Here is an 11,541-nt window from a genome sequence, read left to right on the forward strand (position 1 = left end):
TAAAGATTTCTAGTACCAAAAATTAAGCAATCAGACACAACCTTATTATGTGACATGACCAATAAGATTCAACTGTATTTTATGACATGTATTTATTTTTCAAGACAGGGCATTCACATTGTACAATTATCGTTGTGTTAGCTATTGTCATTTTTTAAGTTGCCCATGACTAAATAGTCAGATATTGCATGTTTTAAAAATTCTTGCAACACACCAGTTGAAAATAATTTTTCTAGAATAGTGAGGTCCATAGCTTAAGACTTCTGTTGTTCTGAAAAAGAAGAAGAAGAAGGAGAAGAAGAAGAAATAAAAAAATATGGGTCCCAGGTTCAACTCTGGTCAAGGGCATGTACCTTGGTTGCGGGCACATCCCCAGTGGGGAGTGTGCAAGAGGCAGCTGATCGATGTTTCTCTTTCATCGATGTTTCTAAATCTCTATCCCTCTCTCTTCTTCTCTGTAAAAAAATCAATAAAATATATTTTTAAAAAATAAAGTAAAATAGAACTAGAGGCATGGAAACAGGGAACAAAGTGATGAATCTCAGAGGAAATTTGGGGTGGGGGGTGGCAGGAAGAGATTAATGAAAGAATTTATATGCATATATGCATTATTTATGGACACAATAGGGTGGGGAAGGCCTGGATTGGGGCTGGAACTGGGTAGAAGAGGGGAATGGTGGGGGGAGGGGGAAGGGAGGACACCTGTAATAATCTCAATAATAAAAATTTAAAACAACAACAACTTTATTTTAATGTTAACCATGGCAGGCCATACCAGCATTATGTTTTGTTGTTTGTTTGGTTGTTTGTTTTTTGCTTCCACTACCTACTGAGCAATATTTGGAATGAAAAATAAACAGATTTAAGTGAAAAACTGCTCAATAAAGCATTTGGCAAAATGCCTTATATTCTTGCTCAATTTTCTTTTTTATATTATCACTAGAGGCCCAGTGCACAAAATTCATGCACAGGGGGTGGGGTGGTCCCTCAGCCTGGCCTGCACCCTCTCCAATCTGGGACCCCTCAGGGGATGTCTGACTGCCAGCAGTTGGACAACTCTCTCACAATCCAGGACCACTGGTTCCTAACTGCTCACCTGCCTGCCTGCCTGATCACCCCTAACCACCTCTGCCTGCCAGCCTAATGCCCCAAACTACTCCCCTGCTGGTCTGATCACCTCTAACCGCCTCTACCTGCGGGCCTGATCACCCCCTAACTGCTGCCCTGCCAGCCTGATCGCCCTCAACTACCCTCCCCTGCCAGCCTGATCATTCCTAACTGCCCTTCCCTACTGACTGGATTGCCCCTAACCACCTCTGCCTTGGCCTTCACCACCATGGCTTTGTCCAGGAGGACATCCGGAAGATGTCAGGTCTAATTACCATATTGCCCTTTTATTAGTATAGATATCATCCTGCCTGATGTGTCTAAAATTCCTCTAATACAGAAATAACAATGACAATGACTATTGGTCTAAACTTAAAATTTTAATGAAGCAGTACAAGGATCAAAAATCATTCTAGCTATTGTTACATCAATTAAACAAATAGTCCAAATGTCTAGTATCAGAATCTTTCTATCTTAAAGATGGAGGGAATTAGAAGAGTGTCTGAAGTAATTATAAGGACAGGATCTTTCTCAAAGAGAACAGAGCTCATCTCAGACAGATTAAAAGAAACCAGCTTGTGTAAGTCAATATTTTTATCAGAGTTACCCCATCAATCTCAGTTTTTTTGATAAATAGAATCTATTCCATATGTCATCTTTCTTTTTTTGGCTACTAATTTAAGAAATTTTAAAATTCAGGGGCAGGGGTTAGGTTTTTATCTTAATTCTTCTTTCCAAAAGGACTAAGGTACTACTCTAGGTTATTGTTACTTATATAAAAGTAGAAAAATATTAATTATATTTTACATATAAAAGTATTAAAGATCATTTAAAATTTTTTTAGAATTATAATGACTATTATAAAATAGTCAATTTCCACTCACTCTAGAAAACTTTCCATCTACCTTCTGTGTAGGTACAACTTCCCTTTGCCTTAAATACATTGAGAGTCATTAGGACCAACACTTTAAATAGTTGTTTATTTTTCTATGATTTTACTTTCTAAAAGGAACTCAACTTGACTAAGTTATTAGATATCCCTTTCAATTATTGTACTATCAATTGCTATAAAATATTCTGAATTATATTTGTTTACTCTAAACCCCATAGATTATTGTATGTGAAAATAACATGTTATGGATTTTATAACAGCAAATTAGATCGTATTTTTTGAAAGGAGGCATTAGTTAAGTTACATAATTGACTTACAAAGCCTGAATAGGTCATATATTACTGATATAATGTTGACTTCAATATTTTGGGAATAGAGCTTTAAATTTCTTCTAATTAAGTGATGATTAGACTTAGAAGACAAAGCAGATCTGAAAATTCTGCTGGGACCAAATACTTCAGAAGTAGAGAACAAGTTACATAGAAATTGAGGACAAAACAAAGTCTTTTAATAGTTGTCTATAATTACATATATATCTGTGATTTCAATGCCCAAAACTTCTAAGTAAGATCAGAAATAACAAAATATCATTTTAAATATACAACCTCTTTTTTTCCTATTATTTGATTATTGGTTAAAACGACATAACTACATTTACAACTGGCTTACTATTATTAAAAAAATATAAAAGAATACATTTAAAGTCATGAGACAAATTTCTTGGGTAAATATTTGTTTCAAATACCCACCCCCTCTATTTTTTCTATCTATTTATTGGAAAATTGAAGATTACCCTATACGTATCACCAGGCAAACAATTCCATTCCTCCTTTGAAGTACTGCGACTCATGTTATCAAAGCATACTTTCTTAATTCCTACAAAAAAAAAATTTGATCCACTATTTTACTTGTTTTTTTTTTCTTTATTGATTAAAGTATTACATATGTGTCCTTATTGGCCCCCCTCACCGTCCACTTATGCCCTCTCCTCTCTATTGTTTGTGTCCACTGGTTGGGCTTATATGCTCCACTATTAACACCAAATGGAAAAGGTCAAAATCAATCTACACTTACTTTAATTTAGCAATTGCTATGGGATATAGTCATATAGACATGAGAGAATCCTCACAGAGACATACCTATATATCCTAGTCCTTAGAGCTAAATAGATTTCTCTGGTATAACTAATTATGAAACAATCATCTATGTTTAGTTGAACACTTGATTTCAATTAGTTTTCAATCTTGTGATTGCAATATATATGCATGATTCCCCCATTTAATAAATTTGTCATAATAAAATAGCAGAGATGTTATAAGATTTACTAGGCTGTGAGATTTTTTTTTTTATAGATGGGGCTATTTTTTAATCTTTTTATCCTCAGAACTTAGAGTCCTGTACTTTCCATAATATAGAAAATTAATATGTATTTCATGGATAAATGATTATGATATAATTAAATTGAGACTATGTTTTGAGGAGGAAGATATTACGATAAGCCAGAGCATAAAAAAATTGGAAATTCATTTATTTTTATGATAGCTTTAAGCTATTCAGCAAGTTTTGAATTTTGGAAGGCCAGAGATTCTGATGGAAGCTATGAACACATTTATATGAAAAATATGCATGTGAATATTTATATATTTTTTGCACATAATTTCAGGAAGTCTTCAGATATTTGTAATTCTCTCCATTGATACATCTCTGGGTACATGAACCTTAGATAAATAAATGTTAATATTTTGTCTGATTTTTTTAAATCCCAAGATATGAATATATGTCCAAGTTCTTAATGTTAAATAGATTTCCCTATTACAAATTTGAAACAAATAATACTCAATGTCTTAATTGTGGAGGTTATATGAGTGAATGTAATTGTCAAACTCTTGAAATTGTATACTTATTATTTATTATTTATCCAAAAAAACTAATAGCTTTTTAAAACCCCATAAATATGTAGCAGAAAAACAAGCCTGAGAAAAACATTAAGTGTGTAAGTGTGTCCTGTGACATCAGGGACAACTTCTAATTTATATTAACAAAAAATTGAGGACAATGCTGTGGTCCAAAAATCGTTTTTATTACACAGGGGAAAACATATATAGCCATAAAATGGTTTGAATTATGTGATCTATAACCAGAGCCACATAAAAACAGACAAAGAAACAAAATGTTTTTCCTATCTCAGGTCTAAAGTCTTTTCTGTTATATTTTCATAGAGATTTCTCTTAAATACCCAATGCCTTATTTTTTAACTGTAGAAAAATTTTATCAAAAATCTTCTAAAATTTTTAAAATATATATTAAAAATTTTAATAACTTTTCATTGTCAGATGGCCAATATGATCAATATAGTTGGTGGAATCTAGTTTTTAGTGGTGTTTCTTTAAAAGAAGCCAAAGAGGTTCAGCTTTCTTAGGGAAACTGAGGTGAAGACCTATCCATTTTCATTTAAACAGGATATGTACCATCTATCACAGAACACCTTCTTCTCCAAATCTATTTTGACATATTGTAGTTCAAATATCAGGCATGTGGGAATATAGCTCTTGTGCAGTTCATGGTATATATTTGTGTGCTAGGACAAAATGTCAGGAATGGGTGAGTAATGCAAATTGAAGTCATCTGCTTATTTTCCACATGCTTGCTCAGAGCAAGCAGCTGCAAAGGAATTTCTCCCATGTTGCTTTGTCCATGACCTTGACCCCGAGAGTACCATCCTTCAAAGAGAAATGAAGAATCTCTTGAGAGAACTGTATTATTAATTTACCTATGTTCTGGTCCTCTATAAATAATAGTGCTTTGTTTTTTTGTAGTCCAATATCAGTATCTTAGTTCACATGCTTTTCTTTTTTTTTCCCCTTGTCACTGTTCAAGTTTTATTGTTACACATCAATATACAATAAAACAAACTTCTAATTACTACAGAGAACCCAGCATCGTCTTATGAGCAGAGAACATATCAAGAGCTTGTAGACTGGCTGCAAATGCAAGGAGCAGTTGCAAATTCTATTGAAAAGGTAAAGTTATACCCCAAAAACAATCCTATGCTATTATCACAAAGGTGCTTACTTCCTATGTATTTGATCTGTATTTCAGATTGTTAAAGAAGGTTACAAACTTTCTGATATTCTTAATGACATCACTAAGGAAGACCTCATATACCTTGGTCTATGGTAAGAACAGCCTCAAAACATTTTGTACAATAGAAAACGACTTTTTTCATATGATTATGCTTTTAAATATAGTAGAAAACTAAGTGCTGCTACCTTTTCCCCTTCATTGAACCTAATTCCTTGTTCCATGGCTTAGAAAACTCTAAACTCTGTAGTTTTCCTGGGTTCAAGTTGGGAGGAAAGCCAAGAGATGGCAGAAGCCAAAGGCTATGTAGGAAAAGCAGGAAGGCGAAATAAGCGCTCTCCCCATTCCATGCTACACCAAAACATATCTTTAAATTGCAGCCTACATTCTGGTTCCCATGTCATCTTAAATGGGCTGTTCTGTTCACATCAGCATGCCTGCATATACCTCTAAGACAATGTCCCACTCCTGCTGGGGCACAAATGTCACCTCCATGTGCAAAAAGAACATATTTCTATTTTAACTAAGTTTTTACAATGAGAGAAGAAATCTAGACAAGGCTAGAATTATATACTATAGTTTTTGCTGTAAGGGCTCCTAGAGAAGTATTCTGTGGTGTTGCTTTGAAGTTTTCTTTTGACTCTAAAGAAGACTCTTCTTTTTGTTTCGTAGTGGTGGGCTCCTCTGCAGGCTCTGGAGTGAAGCCTCCCAGTACAGAAGACAGACTCAGGGGGCCCCGGCGACCCAAGATGAAGGTTAATCAGTCAGCAAAGCCAGGGGACAGAGGGAGCAATGAGCCCACATCTTTGTTGTTAAATTTCTCATACAGATACACATAAAACACCATGAAGAATTGAAAACACCACAGTTTTGACATCCAGAGTCTTATGGAATTCTTAAAAATAAATTTTAAGTTACTTCAATGAAAAAAAATCAGCACATCCTATACAGCACTTGCTGCAAAGATAAAACAATAGGTGTTTAACAAAAAGGCTGGGAATCAGTTTTAGGTTATAAGTTAATAGTAACCGGTTAATTGCACTTTAAGTTATTTGACCTTTGAAATGATTGTGTAGTAATCCTATTAGAAAATGGAACTGTCCTTCTACCCACTGCCTGATTAGACAACTAAATGTTGTCTTATAGGCATGTGTGTGCATTAATGTACATTGTTGTTAGCTGTGGAGTTGGGCCAGATGGGGGAATGAGTCCCTACCCCCAAAAAATAAGGTGGCAGAATTGGACAGGCATACAAAGAATTGTTTTTCCTTTCAATAACTAAAAAGTACCTGTTAAAATAGAGTATAAACTAGATCAAATAGAACTTTTTTAAGGAAATAATCTGAAGGAAGGTTAAGCAAAGTCTGTTACCTATTTAGACCTATATAAATCTAACATAATCTTTAATGCAATACTGTATAAACTGCATGCAATTACTACCTTAATCTACATACATTCTATGGGTGAGAACAATAAGAGTTCCTTATAGTTGCTGTTAAATAGCCCACTGAAGATGTAACCATCCATTACATGCAGTCTGCCATTAACTGATGGACTTAAACTTGATCCACTGATTTGCACCCCGAACTTCAAAAGGTGGCTCATTGGAATAGGTGTGATAGCCTAGTTTTTCCAAAGGTGGTTCAGGATCAGCTGTAGCAAACTGGGCAGCATCCTCAATTTCTTTCCTCACTTCGACATCAATTTCCTTTACTTATTCAACACTGGCAAGATTGCTGTTCACCATTCTATCCTTGAGAAGCATGATAGGGTCACTCTTACTTCTTACTTCCTGAATTTCCTCTTGTGTACGATAACTGACTCCAGGATCACTCATGCCGTGTCCATGGTAACGGTAAGTCTGCAGCTCCATTAGTATAGGCCCCTTTCCAGCCCTACAATGGGCAGCTGCAAACTTTGTTGCCTCCCGGACACATAGAACATCCATTCCATCTACCCTCAGCCCAGGAATGAATTCGCCTCTCTTGTAGTAATCAGTGCTGGCTGCTGCTCTCTCAACAGACGTTCCCATCCCATAGCGGTTATTTTCACAGAGGAAAATACAAGGTAATTTCCACAAAGCTGCCATATTGTAAGCTTCAAATATCTGACCCTGGTTAGCAGCGCCATCGCCATACAAAGTCAAACAGACCTCATCTTTTCCATTATACTTACAGGCCAGAGCAATCCCAGCTCCCAGGGGCACCTGAGCTCCAACGATGCCATTGCCCCCGTAGGAAATTCTTGGCATACATATGCATTGATCCTCCTTTTCCTTTAGCACAGCCTCCTCTTCGTCCTGTAAGCTCTGCGAGAATTTCTCGTACAGAAAGCCCACGAGTAAAGGTAAAGCCATGAGCCCGATAGGCTGTGATCAGATGGTCTGTGGGATTTATGCCAGCTTCCATGCCCACACAACAAGCTTCCTGACCATCACACAAGTGACAGAAACCATGAATAATTTTCTGTTTATACAGCTGATCTGCCTTTAACTCCATTCGGCGGACAGTCTGCATCATCCTGTAGTATCTGAGCCCATCCTCCCTGGTGAGCACTGTGGTGACAGGAGGGCCTTCTTCCAGCTGGTGAAGACCACACTTCTTAATTTCAAATGTAGCATCATTTGCAAAATTACGGGATGCCACCAGCACTCTGCTTGCCGGCTTCTGGGCAGCGCCCGACAGCACGCGGAAGACGGTGGCGAGCATCTTCCTCAAGGACTGAGGGTAGTGGCAGGGCCAGCGACGCAAGCAGAGCGACCCAGGTGTCTCCGAGTCTCCACATGCTTTTCTTAAAGTATATTCTACATTGGTCAAGAGAACATAAGAAAAAAACCCAAAACATTAGCTCACTATTGTATGGACCTAATCAGAAATCAAATAAATCAAAGGGAATTTTCCACATATATCTTAGAATAAAATTGAGAAATATATATATTTCATAAATATTTGTGGAATTAAAGACTGGTACTCTTTAGTCTGCTTTAATTGTCTTAGGTAGAAGTAAATATAGCTTACATTACCTAATCTTGACATTTAAATAGTCCTTTTCCTATAGAGATTCCAAGGAATGAGTAATTTCAAACTGCCACATCCTGACCAGCACACTTGCCTAAACAAATTTCTACACCTATACTTATTGATGCACCCTACATAATAAAAGGCTAATATGCAAATCGACTGAACTGCAGAACGACTGATAGCTATGATGCGCACTGACCACCAGGAGGCAGATGCTCAATGCAGGAGCTGTCCCTGGTGGTCAGTGCACTCCTACAGGGGAAGCACTGCTCAGCCAGAAGCTGGGTTCATGGCTGGTGAGCACAGTGGAGGTGGCGGGAGCCTCTCCTGCCTCCACAGCAGTGCTATGGACCCAATGGGGGATGTCTTACTGCTGGCTTAGGTCCACGCCCCACCTAAGCTGGCAGTCAGACATCCCCAAGGGCTCCTGAACTGCAAGAGGGCACAGGCCGAGCTGAGGGACCACCCCCCCGCCCCCCGCACCGGCTGCACTGCACGAATATCATACACTGGGCCTCTAGTTCTTAAATAAAAATGAAAGATAGTTTCTATCTGCAAACCATTGCAGCAGGATAGGTCCTTTGTAGCAAGTACTTGACTACATATTTTCTTGAGTATGTTCCTTAATGTATCCATTTCATTTTTTTTGAAATTGTAAAAACATTACATAAGTAGATAGTTTTGTGTTAATCTCAACCTGTCTTACATTCTTAGATGACCAAAATTATTTTTCTATTTATAAAATTAACTTTGGCATGTTGCAGTACAAACAGAAGCACTGAACTTTAAATAATATATAAAATTGGTTTCTGCTTTCACCTTTAAAAATCTATGTGATGACCTTGAATGAGTCATTTGACTCTCTGACTTTCATTTTTTTCCCATCTCACAAATAAGGATCTGCTCATTCCTAAGGTCATTTGTAATGAAAAACTTCTATTATCCGTGTTATATCACTATAGAGCTATAAATATGTATTTGCCATCATAAAGAATGAAAGGAGAGGTTATGCTGTCCAATTTTCATGACAATATTGGAAGTAATTTTTGTCTTCCTTATAGAAGCACCAAAAGGGTACTGACAACATACTTGGTTCTTTCTGGATGAATGCAATCACTAGTATTATACCATCATTTCTTGACATTTTGTCTTTGGAAGCTTTCTTTCTAGAATGCTTTGACAGTTCAACAGGAAGTATGAAGTTTCATGCCATTTGCATATATACTTGATACATTAAAAAACTGTATTACCTTGACACATCTATTTTTACATTTCATATTGTGCCCCTTTAACCTTAGTAGCTGAGATCATCTGACCTAAGATGAAAATTTCCTTTGTTGCTAATCCCCAACACTTTTTCATACCAGTCAGTTAGAATGCTGCCTACTACCTAAAAGTTTTCAAAGTGACAATATTTTAAGTAACAATGGCAAAACTCTATAGAATTGTCCATTCTTGCTGATTCCAACTGTACATAAACATCCCTCTGAGACTCACATCACTGACATTTAAAACATCCATACACTGTCAAGGAACAAATAAAATTAATAACTTACAAGACATGTGAAGATCCTACTCCATCATTACTATCTTGTCAGATTAGCCTTTCCAATGTAGGCAAATACATTCACAACTTACTATTTCATTATAACTATTCATTTTCCTGGAAATGAATCATTCTAGAAAAATGCTCAAAACACATAGAATAACCCAATTCAGCTTGTCTCAGCCTAGTGACATAATTTCTGTAAATATCTCTGTCAGGGGTTTATACTCAGATCTTCACATAGAAGTGGTTCTGTGTGACATTACTAAATAACATGACATGCCAGGCTACTGTGCCATTTTTTCCCACTTACTCTGACTGACTTACTATATCCTTTTCGATACAACTTTTCTCAGAGGAAATTTTTATTACTCTGTTATACTTTAGAAATTTAAGCATTTCCCTGGCTTTAGTCTGCCATTGAACAATAGATGCTAGTTTTCAGAGGTATATACATAATTAGATTTCATATTTAGGTACATAACAAAGCAATGATTTTTAAAACTCAAAGACAACTGGCTTTTAAAAAAAGTTTCATTTACTTGGAAAATATTGGAGACTATTCAACAGGAAGAAAAGGTGATGTGAAATGGAGGGGGAAAACTCCATCACTTAAATTGAAATTGCTCATTTCAAAATGAGCTCACTAATAAATAAAGGAGGCAGAAAATATCTCCATGCTGTACGTGCCATGAATTGTCATTTGTAAATGACATTGATGAGAAATTCTTCCTGCAATAAACTATTGATTTAACTAGTCATAATGATATAAAGAACATGATAGGTTGGCATAAGATTCAAGCATCTGTTTGTTTTTCCTCCTAATGCAGCTACATCAGTTACATTTGTTTCTAGGAGGGGGGAAAGAAAATCATGCTAAACCTCTTTCCTATAGTCTTCATGTGCACATAATGTTTAATTTGCTATAAGATAGGATAAATTTAATGAAAACCAGAAACATGGTAAGGGTGTTGAAAACAGAATCACTAGAGAAGCCATACAGTTCAACAGTATTTAATTTGAAACAAATTTCTAATCTAACATTGATCTTAAAAGTAAAAACAAATGCATAACAGTGGTTTTATAGTTTTTTTTCATTTGTAAAGAGGAAATCTTACCAGTAAAAGTGTTTTCCTCTCTTGCCGGTGATCTGCCTAATAATTTTTAATCACTCAGATATTTTTTCTGATCAACCTGTATTTTTTAAAATCCTAACAATATATTACATCTTTCAAGTTAGTGCCTCCTGCTACTTTCTCTTTATACTAGAGGCCCAATGCATGAAATTCATGCATGGGGGGGGAGGAGGAATCCCTCATCCCAGCCTATGCCCTCTTGTAATCTGGGAACCCTCAGGGGATGTCCAGCTGCCAATCGGGCCTAAACCGGCAGTGAAGGTACCTCTCTTGCAATCCAGAACCCCTTGCTCCTAACCGCCCCCTTGCTTGCTACTTATCACCTGCCTCCTTGCTTCTTACCACTTGGCTCGCTGCTCCTTACCACCTGCCTGCTCCCTCCTTACAGCTTGGCTTGTCACTTCTTAGCGAGCCTGGCTCCTGGCTGAGCAGCACTCCCACTGTGTAAGTGCACTGACCACCAGGGGGCTGCTCCTGTGTTGAGTGCCTGCCCCCTGGTGGTCAGTGTGTGTCATAGAGACTGGTTGTTCTGGTTGTTCCGGTTGTTCAGCTTGTTCTGCTGTAACGGTTGCTGGGCTTTTATAGAGATATGAGCATTTTTGAAAATGCCTTTTGCTAGAAATTTCCCAATTTTATTCACTTGGTAGAAAATTATAAGTTTACATGAAAAAGAAAATGTTTAATTAAGAGGAAGAGGAAGAAAAAGGTAAAGATACAAATTATGAACAACAAATACACATCTATCAACAAGTGAATCTA

General features: G+C 36.8%; 1 protein-coding gene across 1 annotated transcript; it reads right to left on the reverse strand.

Annotated features, from left to right (window-relative positions):
• Nucleotides 1-6,605: 6,605 nt before the first annotated feature.
• LOC102775559 (pyruvate dehydrogenase E1 component subunit alpha, somatic form, mitochondrial-like) lies at nt 6,606-7,854 on the reverse strand. Its single transcript, XM_015567662.1, is given in 2 exon segments — nt 6,606-7,316; nt 7,318-7,854. Coding segments are annotated over 2 exon segments (1,164 nt in total). The 5' UTR covers nt 7,789-7,854; the 3' UTR covers nt 6,606-6,623.
• Nucleotides 7,855-11,541: the final 3,687 nt, after the last annotated feature.

The sequence above is a fragment of the Myotis davidii genome, unplaced genomic scaffold (assembly GCF_000327345.1).
Source record: "Myotis davidii unplaced genomic scaffold, ASM32734v1 scaffold644, whole genome shotgun sequence".
Lineage (NCBI taxonomy): Eukaryota > Metazoa > Chordata > Mammalia > Chiroptera > Vespertilionidae > Myotis > Myotis davidii.